Source organism: Mustela nigripes, chromosome 4 (assembly GCF_022355385.1).
Source record: "Mustela nigripes isolate SB6536 chromosome 4, MUSNIG.SB6536, whole genome shotgun sequence".
Classification (NCBI taxonomy): domain Eukaryota; kingdom Metazoa; phylum Chordata; class Mammalia; order Carnivora; family Mustelidae; genus Mustela; species Mustela nigripes.
In genome coordinates, this window is record NC_081560.1 from 80,589,639 (window position 1) to 80,614,082 (window position 24,444).

At 35.4% G+C, this 24,444-nt stretch overlaps 1 protein-coding gene across 2 annotated transcripts in view; it reads left to right on the forward strand.

Moving 5' to 3' along the window:
* Positions 1-24,444, forward strand: part of CACNA2D1 (calcium voltage-gated channel auxiliary subunit alpha2delta 1) — a 501,786-nt gene that overhangs the window by 420,592 nt on the left and 56,750 nt on the right. For both annotated transcript variants that reach the window (XM_059396947.1, XM_059396946.1), the window contains exons 12-18: positions 1,723-1,827; positions 15,008-15,086; positions 16,220-16,269; positions 17,689-17,778; positions 21,977-22,054; positions 23,911-23,985; positions 24,247-24,321. In XM_059396947.1, the coding sequence (XP_059252930.1) occupies positions 1,723-1,827; positions 15,008-15,086; positions 16,220-16,269; positions 17,689-17,778; positions 21,977-22,054; positions 23,911-23,985; positions 24,247-24,321 (552 nt within the window). The remainder of the gene's footprint in view (positions 1-1,722; positions 1,828-15,007; positions 15,087-16,219; positions 16,270-17,688; positions 17,779-21,976; positions 22,055-23,910; positions 23,986-24,246; positions 24,322-24,444) is intronic.

Consider the following 24,444-nt stretch of genomic DNA (forward strand, 5'->3'; position numbering starts at 1 on the left):
CCAGTATGGTAACCACAATCCCATGTGGCTTATTGAGGCTTAAAATTATGCCTTGTCTGAATTGAAAAATGTGTTGTAAATGTAAAATATACACCAGAATTTGAAGAGCTATTATGAAAGAAAAAAATGCATATTATCTCAATAATATTGATATGGATTTCATGTTGAATTGACAACATATTGGATGACTGGGTTAAATAAAATATGTTAGTAAAATTAATTTCAGAGATTTCTTCATACTTTGATTAATGTGGCTATTAGAAAGTTAAAATTAGGGGCGCCTGGGTGGCTCAGTGTGTTAAACCTCTGCCTTCAGCTCAGGTCATGATCTCAGGGTCCTGGGATCGAGCCCCGCATCGGGTTCTCTGCTCATCAGGGAGCCTGCTTCCTCCTCTCCCTCTGCCTGCCTCTCTGCCTACTTGTGATCTCTGTCAAATAAATAAATAAATAAAATCTTTTAAAAATTAAAAAAAAAAAAGAAAAGAAAGTTAAAATTACAAATTTGACTTGCATTACACCTCCAGTGAATAGTACTGAGCTGGAGCCTTGACATTCTCAAAGAAGTTGAGCATTCATAAATTAATGTAATCTTTTATTCTGAACAGTTTTTGCGAACACATTCCACCACAGTAGAAGTTTGAGACTAATTTCAGAACTTCTAAGTCTACCTTTCTAAATTAGTTGTTCATTTTCATGGCCCCTTGGTGCTAATCCATTGTTCTCCTATGTCTGACTCTTTGGAGACCTTAAAGTTTACAATAGGATTTGCCACTGGAATTGAGTCTTTTAGAGTTAGACTATGTGTGTGGATTGAGAGAAGATAGCAGGATATTCTGGGATTAGGTATTGGCGTTTGCAAAGATGTAAGAGCGTTGGGTGTTAGGGATCAACTGCGAGTTTATAATTTTGGACAGGTAAAGTGAATAAAGTAGGATGAAGAAGAATGAAAGGGAGCAGAAATGTTTGCAAATGGGTTGAAAATAAATGTGGGAGGGCATGCACATTTTTCGTTCACACTGTTTCTGGTACAAATTATAAGGGCATAAAATTGACATAATAACCATTAATTTAAATCTATTTATTAATCAACCATGGAGAAGTTATTCTATACTAAGTTCTTGATCAAAAAACAAACCTTCGGAGAGCCTGGGTGGCTCAGTGGGTTAAACCTCTGCCTTCAGCTCAAGTCATGATCCCAGGGTCCTGGGATCGAGCCCCACATTGGGCTCTCTGCTCCGCGGGGAGTCTGCTTCCTCTTCTCTCTCTGCCTGCCTCTCTGCCTACTTGTGATCTCTGTCTGTCAAGTTAATAAATAAAATATTAAACAAACAAACAAACCTTCATGTCCTTATGGCACTTAGATTTAATCAGGGGAAGCTAGCAATAAACAAACAAAATAGATACTGTGTACATAAAAGCATGTAAATGCTATGAGGGAAAATACAATCTGGGAGAGACATGGCCCTTTAAAACAGTCAAGTCCTCACTGATAGGTGAAATTTGAGCATAGACAAAAAAGAAGTGAGACCTATGGATGATGGGAGGAGGGGAGGAGGCCTTCGAGGAATGGGCCTGTTCTGATCTCAGAAATGGTTCTTAAGTATATCCTTACTGAGCAGATCTGTTACCCACTACCTGCAACTTATTCATGTTCATTATGTATTGTTTTATATTCCTTACCTTTTATTGTGAATGATATCCATTCTTTTGTTTTCTTTACAGTATAATGTTTCCAGAGCCAACTGCAATAAGATTATCATGTTGTTCACGGATGGAGGAGAAGAGAGAGCCCAGGAGATATTTGCCAAATACAACAAAGACAAAAAAGTGAGTACAATTTTCTAGTATTTTATTTTTTTAAGATTCTATTTATTTATTTATTGGACAGTGAGAGAATAGGCAAGAGTGGTAGACAGAGGGGGAGGGAGAAGCAGTGTCCTCTGCTGAGCAGGGAGCCTGACACGGGGTTCGATCCTGGGACCCTGGGATCATGACTTGAGCCAAAGGCAGATGCTTAACCTAAGCAACTAAGCTATCCCGCCAACCCAACTTTATAGTATTTTAATCTTAATGTCAATGTATGTGGTTTTTAAAGAGACCATCAAGCAGGGGTAGTAAGAAGGGATATTAGTGTGCCAATTATCAAGTCATACAGATCATAGATTATAAACCATTGGCTAAATTACAGAATGATTAAGAATTATGTTTTTATGTGATTCATAATGACCTTACATCTAATTATTAATAAAATAATTTGGACCTATAAAATCCTATTTGATTTTTATATATAAATTCTATATAAGAAACTATTATAGGAAGAGAATAAACAGAAGAGAACAGAAAAATAGAAATAGTTTGAGCTTTTCTAGGATAAATTTATGATTATTTAATTATTAAAGATTATAATAATACTTAAACTTCCTACAGATGCCTAAAAATTATCTTAACATTGTTCTGTTGATTTATAAATAAATCAATTTATAACAGCAAAAATTATATCCTTATTTGAAAACCTTTCTATTTTTCTCTACCTTAGAAGTAAAACAGCCAGTTCTCTTACCAGCAAAATGGGTTTATTCAGGAATAGCAGAAAAATTTGATCACAGGACGGTGAATCGTGGCAGGCCATAGGCCTGTGCCCATATCAAAGAAAAGGAACACTGCGCTATTGAGGGGGGGCGGGGAGTCAGTGAAAAGCCGCTTTGAGCAAAAGTCCATTGGAAGAAAGTCAGAGGTCAGGGTGGTGATGGTTTCTCATTGGCTGAGTTGAGGTATTTTGTTACTGGCTGAGCTTGTTGCTGGACAAGGAGAAACTCTCCTGCTCAAGTAGTTAAGTAGGCATCTTCTGTTGCAAATGCAAAGTACCTCTTTTTTTGGGGTCTGTGGCTGATGAGGGGGTGGTGGTGATGACAGCTCCCCCTTCCCCTTCTGGTCTCCTAACACTATTTTAAATGAGATGACCTTCATTCAGTTGTACAGTTTCAAGAAAATATCTTAGACAGATTATTTGTATGGTGTGTAAAAAGTGTTCTATTTCAGTATGCAATGAAGAATCTGAAGACAAGTGTTTTGAGGTTGGAATGTATTTTTTTCATTGATTGTTTAACTGCAGAGGAAAGCATTGTAGGGAGACCTGTTTTGAATGTCCTTCCATGTAGTGAAAACTGCTGATATTGTGGAGAATATCAACTGTGACTATTTCTCTAGCAATCCTACCATCAGCTTATTTCATCTTTCTTACTGACTCTTTGCATGTGATAAGAGAATGATTCTCAACTTGGTTTTTTTACAATGTTAAGGCTCCGTTTAAAAAAAAAATGATGATATAAATTATTTTTTTGTGTGTTTAACAAATTCCAGAAGAAATCACATATTTATCCAGAAGTCTCTTCTGAATAAAATGCCAAATTTACTTTGCTTTTAATTGAACTTTTCACCATTTAGAAAGGTGTGGTTCATTATGAGCTCTAGTGGACTGTTTTATATGCATTTCAAAAACTAAAATGCGAGAGGAAAAAGGTGAATTAATATATTTAGATAGTTTTGCAGACACAGTGCTGTGAATAATTTGGGACAGTATTGATGAAAATTTTTGGAACACTTTGAAATACTCAGTTGCTTTTTAGCCTATATGTGATTGGAATATGATTGAAGAATTAAAACCATATACACATATATAACTTCAAATTAATCACAAATCTTTTTAACACGGAGCTCTTTGGATACTATATATGCTGTGGTTATATCATGACATAAGTTTACTGCATTGGTTGAGGGTTTTCGTTTTTTTGTTTTTTCCTAAATACCTGCTGATTTTAATTGTATGGAAACACTATTTATTTTGAAAAAGTTAATAAATTTAACCATTGACTGAATACTTAGAAATGATAACTTGATGTTAGGAATAATTCTTTCTAAGAAATTATCAGAGGGGTGACTGGGTGACTCAGTAGGTTAAGTCTCTGCCTTCGGCTCAGGTCATGATCTCAGGGTCCTGGGATTGAGCCCAGCATCGGGCTCTCTGCTCAGCAGGGATCCTTCTCTCTGCCTGCTGCTCTGCCTACTTGTGCTCTCTCTGTTAAATAAATAAGTAAAATCTTTAAAAAAAAACATTATCAGAGTTCACGGTCATGGGAAGATGTGGGTGCATTAATCTAAGATACCATTTTTCAAAATTCAGGGCAGTGATTGCCCCTTGGAGGATGTCCCAGGCTCTCGCCTCCCATATTAATATCTTGAAACACTGCTTCTCATCCCCTTCACCTTTTACAGAAACTCAAGTTTTTAAACAAAGCATTTTTTGACATCCTAAACCACATAATAAATGAATCCTATCACAATCACTTCTGCAAAACTGATGAATCTAGTCTTAGGGATCCTGCTGTTTGTCTGCTCGTGTAGTGAATCCTGTGCTTTATGGACACTTTAGGGCCACACAGCATTATTAAAGCCAAAGCAACTTTGGAAATGAATTGCACTTAGTTTCTGCAATTGAATGCTATTTTTACCTGACATAAAAATGAAGATGTTCTTGGAATTACATGCTTTATTGGTTCTGTGATTCTGCTTTCAGTGGCTGTAGAAAGTTCTGTGATGAGCACACACTCACACGTACATGCTGACCTACATGCACAGGTGGAGCCACACACATTTTCTCTCTGTTTTAAACAGGCGTCCTCTCTGGCCATTGTATCTCCGCGAACAAGAGACCGTGTGTGTGACTTTGGCATGCGGTTTCTTATATAAAGGTGTAGATTAAAAGCCACAGGTGGTTGAGAAGTAAGGGAGAGGTGAGGAAATAGAAATCTGGATATAAAGTACTTATTTTCTCCAAAATCCTTGCAAATTTTCTAAGAAATATTGGGGGGGAAAGTAAGATCATCAACTCTGGGTCAGGTTGTTTAGATATGCAGGTATGGATGTATATACGCACATATGTATTTTTAAGAATGGAAGAGCTAATTCATTAGTCTATGTTATGGATTAGTAAAGGGATACCCACACGGGGAAAGCTTATAGATGCAAAATCGAGAAATGATAACTGATAGAGATCCTTGAAAAAGGAGGGACAAAGAGATATAGATCATAGATTTCTGATTTGAGCAAACAGGAATACTGTTGATGGGAACATTGCTGTCTCCCATGTCTTTTGCTCTCTTCTGTTTTGCTCATTGGCTTACCATATTTCCTAATGTGGGAGAACTTTGTTAAGCAAAAATTTCATCTCTTGGTATTTTCAAATTCTATATCCACTAACAGTGAAGATAGAGGATAGCAGATGACAACTTTTAAGTCAGACCTTTGAGCAGATCTGTATTTTGTCAAGATACCATTTACATAGTTAATTGTTTATGTGAAAGGCCTATATGTGCATATAGTGTGTAGGTATATGTACATACTGAAGATAGCATGTATGCTAGCTGCATATAATTGAAGACCGTGAAAAAATGTCTTATATAAAAATTTCTTACTATGTATATAAGTTTCTTATATGTATATAATTTTACACATACATATGGGTGTGTGTGTGTGTGTATAAAAGAAATTTTTTCACTGTCTTCAAATATGAATTCAGATGGTTTTGGATGAACTTGAAGACCCCTTTCTAAATTCAGAATTCCACCGTCCCACACCTTGTGAGAACATTGAAGCCCACAGATACTGATAATTGACGATCTTTGTCACATAAGGTTGTGTATGACACAGAATGTTCAGTAGTTTTGCCATAAGCATTTTTCCTGTAGACATCTTTGCCACAAGCATTTTCATTGCAAACATTTTCACCTTATAACTAAATGGCCATAAGGCAATCTTGCTGTAAAATAAAATAAAATTAAAATTAAAAAATTGACAGATCAGTTTGACAATTTGGTTTCTCAAACTGGTTTGATAGTTTGATTTCTTTTCTCTATTGTGCATGCTGCATTTATGGATTGTATTCCCATTTCTGTATGGCAGAAATGTTAGCCCTCAAACTGGTGTATATACATTTCTTATAGAACTTTAGAATGTCTAGCACTGGACATGTACCAGTATGCAAGGAAAAAACAACTGTGGAGAATGCTTTCACAATACAAAAAAAAAAAAAAAAAAAAAATTCAAAGCTTAGTGACAGATTGGCATCCTAGTGTTTGGAGACTATTACCTGTCACAAGGTGAAGGAAGAGATCTTAGCACAAAAAGAAAAAAAAAAGGCATGATGCCGAAGGATGAGACAAATGAACTAGCCAGAAAAATCACAGAAAAATATTAACAGTAAGACTGAAAGACTTTAAAGACCAGTGCTTAGGTATAACCCACAGAACAAAAGCAGTGAGTTTTGCAGCATTGCTCTGAATCTGCAATATACATTTTGAATGTATTCAAGTATTTTGTATCTCACAAGAAAAGTCTTTTAAAATCTTTATAAATAAATGATGCTATTTAATTTTTTGTGATTTTTATCTTCTATAGCAAAATTGTCTTAAAGCCAACACTTATGCAGTCTGATGTTTGGAGTGAAATTGCTTGCCGCAAAGATGTTTACAGTGAAACTATCTAGAACCACGTATGACAGACCAGTCCCCTACTTGGAAAATTAATATTTGTTACATAACAACTTGATCAACTCAGATTTTCACCAGCCGCCTTATCTTTCAAATGGCCGGCATGTAAAAATCTGATAGGTTGAATAAAATAAAAACTTTCAAGACTCTTAAAGGTTCTGCATGTGATTAGAGCTTTATGTTAAAACCTATTCTTCAACAACAAAGTTCATTTGTGACTCTCAAAGTAGCAAAATTACCAAGTCATAACGAAAGTTGGATGAGCCTTAAAAGAAAAATCTGGAAACTGCTCTTTGAATTCTGCCTTTTCCCCCAAGCCTCTTGCTTGGCATCAGCGTTGCTGCTAAATGCTTCATTTACATTCATTTGTCATCCCGATGACATTAGAAATCACTCAGAGCAGCCCAGGTAGGTGTGCTGAGGTACGTCCATCCAGAGAGCTGATGAATGAGGCTGCAGATAAACAGCACAATTTAATGAGGCCAAAAGGTTAGAGAATTAGGACAAAATGTTTGGGTTCTTTCGAAATGCATTACTCTTGGGAATTAATCTACCTGATTATAGATAGGTACAGCTTGAAAACGGAGTCCGTGTTAATCTCCTCACACAGCTGTTCCATATTAAAATGCGTTCACTTTATAATCTTTACCTGCAGCAATGCTGTTCCTTAGGGTTCACCCATGTGTATGACACTTCCTTAAAAATGGTGCCAAAACTAAAATGAACTCTATCATAAAGTCCAAACAAATGAGTAAAGGAAAGTGAAACCAGACACAGAGTTGAAAGATAACTCCCAGGCCCAGCGAAATTAAAAATACTTGATTTTCTGTAGAGTAGCAGAAAGATCAGTCAGCCATACACACTGAAGATCGTCTAGTCCGGTAGAAAACCGTCCTCGGATTCTTAGCTTAATTCTCAGAAGTAATCAAGAAATGCAAAAGCATCAAGAATTTATAAAACCAAAGTTTCAAAATAATGAGTAAATTGAATAAGAGGAGCAAATGACAGACTGATTTCAAAATAAAGAATGCATAGATAAAGTTGTAAGAGGCTGACAAGAGATGCATTGTTACTTTTTAAAAATTATTTAGAAAGTGATTAGGGATGTCTTTCCTATTTTTCTGTCAGACCCATGGTAGAAAGAAGTAATCTGTAGCCAACAAATATCTAAAGCAAGTTAAAAATGAAGTAATATGCCTATGTTTTATATAGTAACAGTGAACATAGTCAATTAATTTTTCAAAAGGTGGTAAGGAAAGTAATTTGTTGCCTTCTGTCTTGTCCCTGCCTGGCTCCTCCCAGGCAAGAATGAAACCTTTGGAAGCAATGTTTGAATATATGTGGCGTTCAGATTTGTAAAATATGTAATACCATTTAACAAATGCACTGCTCTAAAAAAGTTTGCTTTTAAGTATTTTGCCACGTTCAACAGTTACCAAAAGTTTTCCAGCTTTAGAACGGAAAATGTACCTGTGGGGCACCTGGGTGGCTCAGTGGGTTAAAGCCTCTGCCTTCCGCTCAGGTCATGATCTTGGGGTCCTGGAATTGAGCTCCACATCAGGCTCTCTGCTCATTGGGGAGCCTGCTTCCCTCACTCTCTCTCTGCCTGCCTCTATGCCTACTTGTGATCTCTATCAAGTAAATAAATAAAATCTTAAAAAAGGGAGAAAAAAAAAGAAAATGTACCTTTGTTCATAAAAATCAAGGATGATATTTATGCCAGAGTTACTATAGAGTTGAAAAGAGTAATTGCCAGTAACATTGGCTGCCAGTAGAGAGATTGTCCATTTAACAGGCATGGGGTGTGTGTGTGTGCATGTGTGTGTGTGTGTGTGTGTGTCTTCCTTTCTGACAGATTTATTTACATTTGTTTCTCTTAATATAAAACTAATGTTGACAGTTCATTCCCTGAACTAAGGAAAATATTATCAGATACATTCTCTTCAGGTTTCAGTCAGACTACTACCACACATTTTACAGAATCCTTAACTTAATATCTAAAGTCTAATGAAAAATGAAGTTAGGGATTATAAGAACTGCAAAGTATATAGAAGACAAACAGAAAAATATACAGTAGATGCACCTGAATTAATCTCTAGGTAGAATCCTGTCACCTAGAATCAGGATTGCCCTTTGTTTGGGTTCAATAGTTAGACCAGAAAAAGCCCGCTGCTCTGCATTCTCTGAGGCTGCTCGCTTCTCCAATGAAGAATTCTGCTTCCCACAAACCTCTGCAGACATCTTTGCTGCTCAGTCTTTGTGGGCACTCCCTTTCCCCCAGACTCCCAGCACTGTCTGTCCTCTTTCATTCTCCCAGATTCCCCTTTTCAGTTATTTTAATTATTTGTTCACTAGCCTTGAACTTCCCTCCATGAAGGAATTTGTTCTAGTAACACAAAACGACTTTAAAAAGAAAAGCAAAATGCAATGGTCAAGTCGGTTTGTATACATGGTCACAAAGAACCAAACATGTTTGTCACGTGTTACGTGTGGGTGCGTAACACAAATACACTTGGGATTATGTCGGTGTGTTACGCTTACTGGTGACAGTTCTAGTGACTCACGCTTACGTTATGAGATGATGAGATGGGCTTGAAGCTCTATGAAGTGGGTGTTATGTCAATCTGTAAAGGGACCTTCGAATCCTTTGGGGCTAGGGCAGTGCTTGCTGCCCGTTGTTGCTAAATATTGACTGATGGGTTAGATGTATCGGTAAATACGCAGTAAAGAAGCTCCTGAGGGGGCCAACTACAAGAAATGCATAAATAAGAAAAATGTAATAGCTCTGTTCTTCTTTTAAAAGATAATCATTTAAAACAATATTTATTTCCTTCTGCTTGGAATATGGAGTAGAATTGATGTTCTATTCTTGTATACATCATCTTATGAGGAAGGAGGGTTTACATTTACGTAAGAAATGGTTGCATTGATGGCATCTTTCCGTTTACTCCAATCCATCCAACACGTAGTTTTTCACAACTGCTCTCATTACTCGTGCCAGTGAAGTATTTGGCGTTACCCAAGAATATCTGAAATAAATCCATATATTGCTTCTTTTCTGACCTCCTGGCTGATGATGGTCTTGGCAGAGCTACAAATTGCTTGGAAATACAGTGTGCCCATAGCTTATTCCTCCTTAATCAGGAACTATAAACGTCTACAGATTATATGACACTGTGAGTTAATTATATATTAATTGGTATTGATAAGTTTTAAAAACTGACATAATTCCAAGGCATGTATCAATGTTGTTATCCACCCAAACCGTAGGACACCGGAGAGAAAGAGCCGCTCAGTTCGGTTTAATAAGATCACGTATGCAAAACCTATGTGACTACTGCATTTCGTTTTCCTTTATAAAGTGATTTGGTGTTATTTGCCTGTACAAATTCAATAGTCCTTGATTAAATTCTTGCCTTTGTCAGACCCTAGGAAATTTCATGTAAATGTATCTCATGGACACAATGGAATTTAGACTATATTGGCCCCTTTTCTATAGGTCATCGCTAAATGTAATAAAGCAAGCCAAATTTGTTCTTCTTAGAAAGGTGTCATTTCAAGTTATTTTGAGTTCTATTTGAGGCATAGTAGGCTAGTGTCTCACTCATGGAAAATGTAACCCCGTAGAAATCTGATAATTTGACGGTAGAATTTGTAGTCCTCTTCCTCCTCATCCTCATTACCATGGTAAATAGTGATGGAACTTATAATTTTTCATGTAATATAAAAGCTTTATATGTATCATTTCATTTACAATGGGGATGATCATATGATAAAAATATTTTTATGACCACCACCACCACCACCACCACCACCATCATCATCATCCCCATTTTGGAATTAAGAAAACCAAAACTTGGGAAGTTAAATAGCTTGTTAAAAGTCATACAGCTACTAAGTGGCAGAGTCAAGAATTTAAATGATCTCCAGACCAGATTTTCTAAGCTCACGTGGAATGCGTCTAGCCTGTCATCTGTCTCTGTCTCCCGGGCAGCCTTGTGGGGCTGTGCCAATCATCATTTGCCCACCCAGGAGCCTTCATTGTAGTCAGACAGCAGGACTGTTCCACTAAGGGACATGCTTCTTGCAGCGTTAAGAGGTTAAGACAGATTAAACTAAGCCATCAAAACTTTGCAGACTGCAAATACCTTCAGATCATTGGGCTTTATAAAGTAAACTTAGTGTGAAAGGTGAACGTGGACACTTTTATTTATTTCATAGTACTAGGAAACTAGGGATGTAGGTTATTCTAACGCTCCGGATTCTGTTACTCTTGTGAATTATGGTAACCGCTGTAGAATTTTCTCCTAAAATATTCAATCCAATCTAGTATTTTTATAGGCTGAAGGCCAAAAATTTTAGTACACACAGTAAATTAATAAAACCCATTTTTGACATCATTTTTCTAACATGTTTCGATAGCTGAAGTTTTTATTTTAGGTTTATTGGCTTCTTTTCTTTATAGTCTCATTTCCATTATTCCTTGGAGATTTGCCTATTGTAAATTAAACTTGAACTCTGGGTAACTGATAATTGTTGAGGTGACAGTTTCCAGTAACTGGGTTCTGCTGGGAAACAAGAAATTCCTATGGCTTTTTAAAATAGGTTGACCCTGTGGCTTTGGAAAAATCTTAATTGAAGACAACTATTTTAGTCTTCAACAAACAGAACAAAACAAAACAGATTAGCAGAAGTCCAGAATTGTAGGATAAAGTTATAAAATGGTGGTATATTGTAAGAAACAAATAATCTATTTTAAATAACCAACTTTGCTGTAAATTAAAAGTTTCTACTAAAGACCCAATTTCTAGCATGATGAAAAATATTTTTAAGTCCGTCTAAAACTGTGTATGTCTCATATATGACCCTGAAGAGGCCATTTTTTAAAAACATGAGCTTAAATTAACTAAAAAATCCTCCAGATTAGTGAAGGAATATTTAACACATTTTCTAGAAATATTTTATTTACAAAATTTCTGGCATTCATTTGTTATGTGAATCCTATATTGGGATTACAAATGCACTACTGCACATGAATAAAGAAATTTTCCCTCCACAAAAGTTGACTGCTTTGATGAAGGCATGGTTCAGAGTAAGTAATTTGCTTAATTGAGACTTTAGATGAAATATTTAGGGGCTCCTGGGTGGCTCGGAAGGTTAGGCATCTGCCTTTGGCTCAGGTTGTCCTGGGATGGAGCTCTGCATTGGGCTCCCTGCTCAGCGGGGAGTCTGCTTCTCCCCCTCCGTCTACCTGCTGCTCCCCTATTTGTGCACACCCGTTCTCTCTCTCTCTCTCTTTAAAATAAGTAAATATATTTTTAAAAAATTTAGCTTGTGTGACTACACATTAGGGATTTTGAGTTTTTTATGTGTCATTTTATTTTTTTTATATATCCTATTTTTTTACTAAAAATAAAAGAACTCTAAAAATATACATCCTTGAGAATGTAATTTACCTTAATTTTTGCATTGTGTCTATTTCAAGGAATTGCTTTATTTTTTTCTCTTTCTCCCAAATTACAGCTAAACGAAAACAGTAACTTTAAAGAAGTAGAAAACATCAGAGGAATGAGGCTAGCAATCATCTCTATGGATTTGTCATTTGGAATTTCAGAGATAGTTCACTCGCTATTCCACAGGGTGGCAGTCATAGAGCACAGACTAGGAAGAATGAACTGATTTAAAATTCGGAACAGAAAGTTAGGAGTGTAAACATGACCTTGTAAATTTCACCAGTTTATTGTGAACATGCATTATAACATTGTATATTGCACATGTGCCTGAAATCAATGAAGTTAAAATTCTTAGTACATAATTAGGTAAAATATGTAAGGCGAGAAATGAAATGCAGCATGAGTGTGGTAGTCGGGATTGGAATAGTTTTTATGTTGGCTTTTTCACTGTTTCACAAAGAATTTATTTATTTATTTATTTTTTAAAAGATTTTATTTATTTATTTGACAAACAGAGATCACAAGTAGGCAGAGAGGCAGGCAGAGAGTGAGAGAGAGGAGGAAGCAGGCTCCCCACGGAGCAGAGAGCCCGACGCGGGGCTCGATCCCAGGACCCTGGGATCATGACCTGAGCCGAAGGCAGAGGCTTTAACCCACTGAGCCACCCAGGCGCCCCTGCTTCACAAAGAATTTAAAAGCTAGGGTGCTCTGTATTAAACTTTTTCTCAACCAAGTATATATTAATAAATCAGAAAATTTGGGGCAGCCTATAAAATCATTAGAATGTACACAGTGCGTGTGTTTGTGTGTGTGCGTGCATGTACAAATGCACATGTGTGTATCTACCAAGAGAAATTTCAGAAGAATAGTGTCTAACAACATCTACACTAAGGCGAATAAAAATTAAGAGGTACAGATTATGAAATTATAATATGGGAATAATTCAGATAATCTTTTATTCACAGAGCTGAGGATCTGTGTGGCAAAGTAACACACAGGGAGTGGCACACACACACTGTTTGGTGTGCTTTAAAATGTTACACCTCTATACCCAGGTCTGATTCTGAATTCTTAATTTGGACAACTTCTAAGATCTTCATGTCTGCAAACCTCAGGGTTAGCCACAACTTTTGGAGTCAAACAAAGCAACGAGTATTTTTGTTGTTTGAGGGAAGTTTCTGTTTTGCTTTTTTACTAGTATGTATTTTGACTGAGTTGTGTTTATTTGGACTGTTTGATGACTAGCATCAGTCAAAATCACATGGTATGTGTTTAAGTGGAACCCCTATGTTAGTAGAAATGCTTGCCTCCCAGGGACATCGATAGAATAATTCATTTAGTCTTATTTATTTCTCTTGACTGAAAAGTCTTTTGTGGAAAAATATTTTACCAGAACACTGTTGTGGCAAGAGAGACACTAAGACAAACCAGTGCTTTAAATTGAAAATTTGAGGCACCCTTGCAAATCTTCACTGTGAAGGTTTCCCCCATGCTCTCTGGGGCATCTGGGTTTTTTCCCTGCCCTTAATTTGTGTGACAATTGTTTAAGGTATAGCAATGAAATTGAATTATCAGCTGGGTGACATACCTGTTTACAGAAATACTTCTGTTTAGGAGTAAGTTCAACTATGTCAGAGGCAACATTACCTTTGAAATATGAGCTGTATAGACAGCCCCCAAAATAAATTTTTAGAATTTAAGAAAATGAAATTGGTACATTTAAGGAATACGGGTTGAGGGTTAAGATAGGTGTCAGCGACTTCTGTTAATGTAGAATGGATCACTTGTCCTTCTGAGTTGAGATGATTCAAATTCAGATGTGTCCTGCAAATGACTGAGGCAAGCCAGAAGCCAGGACGAGTGAAGGGTGGCTCGCAGAAAACTTTACCAGTGAAACAGCACCATCTCCAGTGTACGTTTTGGGACAGGGATTGTTATGAAGTGATCTCTGTGTGGCCAAGACCAGTGGTGGAACAGAAAACAGATGTGAAATCTCTTTTGAGATTTGTGCTCTGCGGTCATGTGCAAAGATGAAACAGGCGAAACAATTAGAAAATGTCAGTTCAAACAGTCAATCGACATGAATTAGGGAAAAGCTGTTAACATAGTTCAAACCAGAATGTGAATTCATGGAAAAGTGATTTTCTGCATGTTTATCTTTAGAAAAGGCTAAAATGTTTAACTTAAAATGCTGCTTTACTTAGATTACTAAATTGGTAAAAATCAATATATCCTAAATAGCCATTTTGTTAAAAATTTGTTGACATTGAATTTATCCTCTATATTCTTAAATTATTATGAAATTATAATTAAATATAATGGCTTCTGATAAACATTTATGTTACTATAATTTAAAAACGATCTCAACTGAGTTTTTAAAAATATTTGCATATCTTATAGCACATTAGAAGCAGTTGCTATTTTTGTTGTCTTTCAAAATTCTAGGAGCTTAACCTGCGTATTTATATATGCGAGTCCTCTTTTATAGAAAGTAATAGGACACCATAATCATGTATGTACATACTAAATATTTTCATGGTGTGAAAGTAGTGAAACTATCACTAAGATAATTGCCTTAAACAACTAAAAGCATGATGACCTCCCTCCTACCTACTTCGTTATAGTCACATATTTATGAAATAGGAATTATTATTTCTACTGATTATTTTTTGCAGTGACTAGGTATGCAGATAATATGTTTTAACCAGGTGAGACAGGCGAAGTCGGGTGGGCGTAAAAGATGCCATTTCTTTTGAATGCAACCTTGGGATCGGGACCGGGTACCAGGCACCCAAGTACTGTCTTAAACTGAGTGACTGACGTTCCTGTTGAGAGTAGGTTATGGGGTCTCTCTCTGGTGACTTCCTGAAAGATTGACTGCCTTGATTTTTCTTGTCACATTTATCAGCTGAAAAGCATGCTTTCATTTGTTTTTTGCCTTGGCTTTTTTGTGTTGCCATCAGTTAAATTGCATGTAGCCTAACGGATCCCTGTGTTCCAATTCACCAGGTGCGTGTGTTCACATTTTCAGTTGGTCAGCATAATTATGACAGAGGACCTATTCAGTGGATGGCCTGTGAAAATAAAGGTAACAGATCTGCTTTCTCGACCGCATTTTAATACTAAAACTAAATTGGTAGTTGTTGTTCTACGTATTCTCTTTTAAGATCCAGTTGTAGCTAATGTTTACGGGAATAGAGACAAGTGTAAGATGTTGAATGTCGTTTTTTTGGTTTTTCGGTTTTTTTAGATTATTTGGGAGAGAGAAAGAGCAGGGCAGTGGGGGGCGTGGGTGGTGAGTGGCAGAGGGAAGAGGGAGAGAGAGTCTTTTAAGCAGCCCCCACATTGCTGATGCAGGCTGGGTCTCAGGACCCGAGCCAAAGCCAAGAGTCAGACACTTAACTGACTGTGCCACCCAGGTGCACCAAGATGTTAAATGTGTTTTCTGTGGAGAAAACCCACACACAGAACACTTGGAAATTATTACTATTACAGTATATGAAAATTCAGACATTTGATCATATGATATCTGATATCATATATTGATATCATTCTATGCTTTATTTAAAGATACTTAATGCTACTCATCAAATAGAATCTTACCTGAAAAATTAGGAATGAAAGAATATCTGAATTACATAAAACTTACATGTAAGAAAGTATGACATCCAAGTTCCTTTTTTTCCTGAGTAGTTGAATTTTCTTTTAAATGTCTTACACATTCCTAGGTAATTCTCGTTTTGTGTAGTGAGCCCCTGTTCCCTATGTACACAGAAAAAACCTGAAAATGTTATTTGAAAAACTGATCACATAGCAATAAAGGGAACCTCAATTTATTACAAAAATCATATTTAGGCAAATATTTCATATAAATGTAATTGTCAGATTCCCATTATTATGTGTCTTTAAGAATTTCTCCAGCATAGAGTATTTTAAATAATGCCTGGTTCCCTACTGTGAAGTAGAAAAACCACATATATCTGATACAGTTCATAAGAAACATAGTGAAATTTCTCACAAAGCTTATGCATTTGTTAGGGATATACATTAATCCAACCTTTTCTACATTTATTGGTGGTATTGGTATGTTAGTGTTTGCTCAATTAGAAGTGAAAAAAAAAAAAGCTCTTTTTTTTTTCTCCAAAGACCTAAAATAGTTTCGTGGCCATGAATGGTAATGTGATATTTAGATATATAAAAATATGTATGTGTATGTTTCAGGTTATTATTATGAAATTCCTTCCATTGGAGCAATAAGAATCAATACTCAGGTATGGTTATTAAAATTTTGTTTAAATTATGTTTTCAAAGAAAAAGATGTTTCTTTGCTGCTTTAAATATGCTCAATTGGAGAAAATAGGTGAAAGTGAAAAAATGATCCATAGTATTGTATTTGTAACAAAATGATGAGTGTCATGGTGATGTACTGATTGCTATTTCATTAAAGTTCCAAGTGTTTTCATATATTGAAAACTCAGGTAAAAAACTATGTATGCTGTTCTTCTAAGATGTTAAAAACATCACCGAAAATAAATAAAATGAAAATTTACTAACAGTCTTGTTTCATTTAACTTGAACTTGGTTCTATTTCAGATGACTTAAATTAGTTTCTTCAAGGTACAGGTCCCACAAAGAAAGTTAAGCAATACTTAATCTGGACAAACTATATGGATTCTAACCAGAATTCAGATAACTTCTCAAATAACCACTGTAGATCTATTTACCTGTTTAAAATAAACTTTCAACAAGGAGATGATGTTTTTCTATAACCATTTATTTTATTTTATTTTTAATTATTAAACTTTTTTTCAAATTTTTATTTAAATCCTAGTTAGTTAACATAAAGCGTAATACTGGTTTCAGGAGTAGAATGTAGTGATTCATCATTTACATGTAACACTCTGTTCTCATCCCAACAAGTGCCCTCCTTATCCCCATCACACATTTAACCATTCAGTTTAAAATATGCCTGTTAAATAACCTTGTAGAGTGAAGCAAATTAATTTAAATGTATATTATTTTCAAGCATTCATAAATAACAATTTAAAATCATTACTCAACTTTAAACGTAACTGAGGATCCACAAAATAGACTAAGTCAAAATTGAACATAAATAACATGGCATCTGTGGAACTGAATACCGACTGTGTTTTATGTTGAAATGAAACAGCAGCTGCACTTGAGTCTGATGTCTTACTTGGCACAAGTATTTCATTTATTTTTTGATATGTTTAAATGTAGCTTTGAATTTCAGCCAAACAATCTGTGATATGAAAGCAAGTATGTGGCTGCTTTATTATTTCACATTTGCGTGATTCCATCCAGTAAATCACAGAGACTTAAAATAGTTTAGATTAACATAAAGCAATTCACAAGGAACGTATTTCACTTATCATTGGCTGTACCTCAGAAAAAGAATGTTTTGTGATTAGAAAAAAACTGGGGTAGATATATTGTATAAACAACATGAGCTAAATATTGTTGATTCAAAGTATGTAGAGATACCAGTTATGGTCTGTCCAAAATAGGAATTAAATGGTTACATATTTACTCTCTTTGAGTCCATATTTATTTCTACCTCTAGGTAATTTTCTTCTGTAGAGTTATTTTGATTTTGTTTTTAGCATAGCATTTCTGGTTTTCAACCTCTTAACCTTTTCTTTCTTTTTTCCTTTTTTTTTTCTTAATAGGAATATTTGGATGTTCTGGGTAGACCAATGGTGTTAGCAGGAGATAAGGCTAAGCAAGTCCAATGGACAAATGTATACCTGGATGCACTGGTAAGACACTGGCTGTTCAGCCACAGACCATCCTAACAAAAGCATGTAGCCATTTCTGTTGCCTTCTAGGTGACGTTTATCGTTTCCAAAAGTTCTTCTATTGCAACCTTTTTTTGCTAGAATTTAGGTAATACACATAAAAACAGACTTGTCTAATCACAAATGTAAAGTGTTACTTTATTTTTTAGGTGATCTGTTATGAATGTGGGATTTTGAACCTCCAATCTTTTTTTTTTTTTTAAGATTTTTTATTTATTTGACAGATCACAAGTAGGCAGAGAGGCAGGCGGGGGGTGGGGGAAGCAGGCTCCCTGCTGAGTGGAGAGCCCGATTCGGGGCTCGATCCCAGGACCCTGAGATCATGACCTGAGCTGAAGGCAGATGCTTTAATCTACTGAGCTACCCAGGTGCCCCTCAAACCTCAAATCTTGAATTTGTGGCCCTTTCAATAACATTTTGAATTTTTATGTTGAAAAAAAAAATGTATTGGGATGCCTGTGTGGCACAGTCGTTAAGCGTCTGCCTTCAGTTCAGGTCATGATCCCAGGGTCCTAGGATCAAGTCCCGAATCAGGCTCTCTGCTCAGCGGAAAGCCTGTTTCTCCCTCTCCCACTCCCCCTGCTTGTGTTCCCTTTCTCACTGTCTCTCTCTATATATAAAATAAATGAATAAAATCTTAAAAAAAAAATAGTATGCTAAAGTCATGTGAATGTATACCTGCTACTGCAGACTTTGAATAAAAATTGGAGGAAAGGTTTTTAAAGTAGACTTCAGCTAACAGATGCATGTACAGCCTCCACAACTCAAGCTAGACCCAACAAACCTCAGAATTAAATAGGCAAAGAATCTTAGCCTACTCTCAAGTCATCACAAACCTAATAACCTCTTTGTATATAATCTCTGCTTTCAAATTCAACCCCAGATTTTTATGGAAATAAGCCATTGAAATGATCAAACGTGGTATGATATAACAAAAACGTTTAGTTTTCCATTGTATAATGGAAGTTTTAATATAAGTATGCTATGGTATTTCAAAGCAGTGGTTCTCAGTTGGGGGTAATTTTGCCATGCAAATTTTGTCATTTGCATGTACCTATGGCTGTCTTCTCTTATTGTGACTAGGATAGGGAGGGCTTGGCTCTGGCATCTCATCGGTAGAGGCCAGGGATTATGTGCTTATAGTAAACATTGTCCAATACCAGGATGGTCCCCTCACTCCATGCATGTGCATATAACAAAGAATCGTTCAGCTCAAAATAGCATTAGAGCTTAAGTTAGAAAACTTGTTTAATGTAAGTTTTACTTTTCCTAGTGTTAAAGTTATAAATAGTAAACATCGTACTTAAGATTTATTCATATGCTTAACCTTGATGAGAGGACTTTATTGATGATTTGATTAATGTAATATATCAGGGAGAACCAAAATACTGAGCCCTGAAAAGTAAATGCTGATTCAATAACCCTTTCTCCTACTTGGAGTACAATTATATGCTGATACTACTTCTCTGAATGCAGTGATGACCCCAAAGGGCAAAATGCAATCCATTTAGAATTACTTATCATTTGGTTCTTGTAAAATAAACATATACAGGAAGTTGGAAGAAAAATAGGCGCTATTAGCAGCAGCTTTGCATGCTAAGAAAGATAAAGTGAAGCTTGCTTACCTCAAGTCCTAGCTAAAATTACCATCCAGTGTTCCAGTGTTCCTTCTTGACATCACATATTTATTTAAGGTCACATGGTCATCTAGGCTATGGTCAAAATGTTTCATTTTTCCGAATCCATCACAGGACAGGGTATGATAGGAGTCAATAATTATGCCCTGTAGGATTTCCTATGACCAGAAGTTCATTAACCAGCAGTCTGTATTGTTGGTAAGCTTCTTACTGATAGCGCAAATGACGTTAGGGAGAGATTTTGGTTCTAAATGTGCTGTTCAATAAGCTGAAACTAAATGTAAAACAAGAAAAAAAAATAACAGTCACAGGAATTGACCAGCCAGTGGACACATAGAGCATTCTTTTACTAACTTGAGAATGAAAATTGAGTGTCTTTTATTTCTAATTACATGTCTATAATCTCTGCATGTTGAAGATTCACAGTATATGCTGCTCGGTGCATGCCGGTTACATTAGTAAATATTCCAAGACCTATACCAAGGCAAAAATGTAATAATATAATGAGAACAATGAGAAGAACTCTGGCATTTCAGAAGAAAAAAAGCTGTGTATTTGGGGATGGTGTAGGGTGAGCTTAAACAGTTGGTGATAGTTTAGCTGAACTTTCGAGTTCAGGTGAGGTTTCTACAGTTGGCAGGGAGCAGTGATACCACACAAAAAGGGTGCAGTATGATCGGGCAGGTGCTGGGTATGCTGGAAAAATGCTACCTCGGTCACTTGGAGGTAAGAAAAGAAACAAGACTGGGACAGTATTGTGGACGGTTCGTTTTATTGGGGAGATAAAATGAGGTTCTTTGGACAAAAAGAAAGGTGGAAAGAGTTAGAATCAAGAAAATAAAAATATCACATAAATTCCTGGAGAGCAGAAATCTTATTTCTCTTTTTTGTCCTCTAGAGACTGGCACAGTGTCTAGGAATAGAGTACAATTTTTTTGTCCTCTTAGTAAATGAGAGACAAAATAGAAATTGGCACCCATGAGTTCATCAGTGATGTTGTCTCCTTTGTTAGAAGTCTAGTATCTTATTTTAGGGCAGATATTACCATATTTAGAAGCAAATTACCATCCTCTGTATAAATGCAAATGTGACTGCTGATTGTCTCCATATATACTTTATCGTATATCATTCTAGCATTTTAAAAGCTGTGCATATACGTTGTAACTCAAATAATAATTTCTCTAAAAGGAGTATTTACAGAATAATGTTTTGGAAACAAGTTGTATGAATTATCTATAATCTGACTTTATTGAGGTGAAAAATTTCATTGTGATGTGAACTTGTATATTTAACTAAGGCTGTTTTCATTGTTGAATATTCTGGCTTACAACTCAATTGAGAGCCACCATGTGTATCATTGTGCACCAATTACGTGTAGCTGTTTTCTTAATTGTGTTTGTCCCAAACAATTTGGTATCTTGTTCTACTAAAAGCCTCTGTGTGATTGTCCTTCATTAATTCGGTTCCCATTGTTTTTGGGCTTCCCACATGATTATGAACTATTGCCCAAGACATTTTCTCCACGAAGCCGTGCTGTTTCTGGAATTAGAACAAGGGTCATGAGATGTGGATCTGGGGTTGTTATTCACAAGAAGATCTTTAACATTTTCTCAGCCTAGCAAATTTGAAATTTTAAGCAGTAATTTTTAAATCATTTTAAAGCGTGGCTCTTTTGAAAATATAGTTTTGACATGAAATAATGGCAAAACTATATGTAATTGCTATAGATAGCAGTAATGAAAGAAAAAAACTCTGACCTGAAAATCGGTTAATTTCCACTACTCTCTTTGGATTCATTTAATATCTGAAATTATGTACATTCTGATTAACACTAGGTCATTATTTTTGCTCATGTTTATTTTGCTTCATGACCAGACTGTTGGATTTGATGCTTACAGTTAGCTACATTATTTTACTTTGTCCAAAAGTACTATTCGTTTTGGAGGGTATTTAGAAGCATTATTTCATCTTTAGGACAGCGTAGTATTTACCTAGACTGTTGCAGAAACGCAGTATTGCACTGTTTATCCTGCTGTACATCTGTGATGTAGCATGAAGCCTTTGGCTTAGGGCATGAAAAAATTAAGAATGAAGCTAGCAAAAGGAAGGCAAATAAATCCTATGAAACAGTATTTTATTATCACCCTGTTTATGGAATCCCATGATGTTAGGTAAACTGTCACTGAATAGAAGGGTGGAAGGGCAGGGTGACTGAAATATTTAGTGTCCTTTGATTTTTTTTTTTAAGTTATTTGCAATGCTCTCTTGGGCTATTATTTTAGATGTTGCATGCTCCAATAGCTACCTAATCGATTCTGATTATTTCCCAGACTTTTTCATTGACTTTTTTAAGAAAATAAAAATAGAAGTTTTTAAAAAAGCTTTCAAAATCCTTTAATAATTCTTTGTGTCTCTTTATAATGTAACCATAAAATCCGGAGTCAGATACCAGAGACTAATGCAGAATGACAAAGTCTAAATTGGAATTCTAATTTGCCTTTTCTTTCTGAATCTATTTTTAGGAACTAGGACTTGTCATTACTGGAACTCTTCCGGTCTTCAACATAACAGGCCAAGTTGAAAATAAGACAAACTTAAAGGTTAAAAGTTAATTGATAAAATTAATAATAATAAATGATAAACAGTGACGTTGAAGCTGAGTGTGGATAAGATATTTCTATAAGGAAATACATACAAAGTAGCTGTCTTGTGAGACCAGAAGTAAGAGGGAACAGCTGCCTATGTGATAACCACCTGGGAAAAAGGAAATGCAGGTCAAGTTCTCTGTTTCCCCAGAGCCAGGATTCAACTTAACTCTATTTAAGTATGAACTGATGAGAGCACAAGTTCAGACTCTGGGAGTAATTACATGATAAATGGGCAATACTATGGTATCCCCCCCTCTTTTTTTTTAATGTGTCTGAGATATCCTTGTAGCTCAGAATTAAAAATCCCAAGAACAAAAACCATGGTGATGTTTGTAGCCAATGTATAGAGGTATATTTATTGAATCATTCCTCCTCCAACTCCCATTCAACTAGTATTTTTTAATCATCACATAAGTGTCTGATTTAAAATGGATAATTCTCCATTTTTTTCTACTTTTTAAGAGTCAAGAAAAATACTCTATAAATTTCTTAACAGTGTTGATTTCTGGAACACTGGTAATATTAGTGCAATAAGATGCTACCAACTTAAGGTTCTGAAAAATCTATATCTTGTACTTGCTAAATTCCATTCCTTACTTTTTAAATACTCCTGATTTTGAAGTAGGGTTGCATTCCTGTTTCTTAGCTTGCATCACAGAGAATTTAGGATTGCAGGAAAAATTAAGATTTTTTTTAATACTAAATACTGATTTTATGGTTTGCTTGACATTCCAGATTAGAGGGAAATTTATTTCCAGTTTATGGCATAATGAAATCTTTGCACTTACTATTCTTTGTTATTATAAATTTCAGTTGAACTCTTTCTCTTTTAATACTGTGGCCATCAAAAACACTAGTTATTCCTCTTTGGGAAACCATTATTATTAAATATCTGTGGGATCTAAATCACTTAATCCATAAAAGAGTAATTGTCTAACTCTCAGATGGACTGTGTAAGGAATTGCTTTAATTAGGAACTTTTGCTTAGAGTAGGATTGGTCCCTGGCAAAAGAATATGATTGTTGACAAAACTTCCTCCCTCTCTGTGTACCTATACAAAATTCATAGTGTTCTCATAATAACTGTTGAGTGGATTTTATAATTTTTTGTAACATTTTATTTTGTAATTTACGTAATTTTATTTAAAACAAAAATTCCTGATTCTAAATTTTAACACCATTTTCATCTTTAACGTCCCTGGGAAGATTATGATAGCAGTTTGCCACCTAGCCCTGTTGACTTGGAACTAAAGTTTTGATGCCCATTGTTTCATATTTAGAAGTTACCGGCACTGAGAAACAGGGTCTTGAGGGTTTCTGCTGTTTTATTACAATGAGGTCACATACTTTTCAGGATAGGGACAGCTCCCCCCACCAAAAAAAAAAAATCATTGTTTTCTCATTTCATGTTTTCTAATATCTTCAGGCTGGACATTTTTGTGATTTTTTTAGTGACAGTTTACCAGTCACAAAGTATCTCTCATATACAACTACAACTGACTGTACAGAGTGATTAAAATAAATAATAGAGATAATGAGTACAAGCAGAGGCATCAAAGAAAAATTTCCTATCTTTTTCTATTTTAGCTGCACTTATCAAGATGTCATTTTTTAAAAGTTAAATGATAATCATAAAGTTGTGGGTGAGAATCATTGTAGATTGATACCAAAAAGTGTCTCACCCTTATTATGTTTTAGCTAGTATGGAATACAACTCGTCAAGCAAAGGATGAGTGTATGTAAAAACTGTGTATAAATATATGTGTTTTGAGTATAAAATACACTTTCTTTTTGCTGTTTCATTAATAGAACCAGCTGATTCTTGGTGTGATGGGAGTTGATGTGTCTTTGGAAGATATTAAACGACTAACACCACGTTTTACAGTAAGATAAAATTTACTTTTTGAGTATCTTTTTCATTTTAGAGCTTTGTGCTAATTTAGCTTGTCTATAAAGTGTTTAACATGTGCAGTTAACTTTGTGAAAGAGCTAATGTTAAAAAACATCTTAAAACATAAAGATAGCATGTTATCTTTCCTCATGCTTTAAAATGTATTAAAGATTTTTTTTCTTTTAAAGAATGTGATTTCTGATTGTGATTCAGGCATCTTGAAAGTTTTGTTTGTTTGTTTGTTTTTTCCCCAGCTGTGCCCCAATGGCTATTATTTTGCAATCGATCCTAATGGTTATGTTTTATTACACCCAAATCTTCAGCCAAAGGTATGTATATAATGTGTTTATAGTGACTTATGAAATTCTGTAAAATTAATAGTTAGTATTAAAATAAGTAGTTAGTATTAAACTCACTACACAGGACTACATATAAAAAAACGTTATATCTAT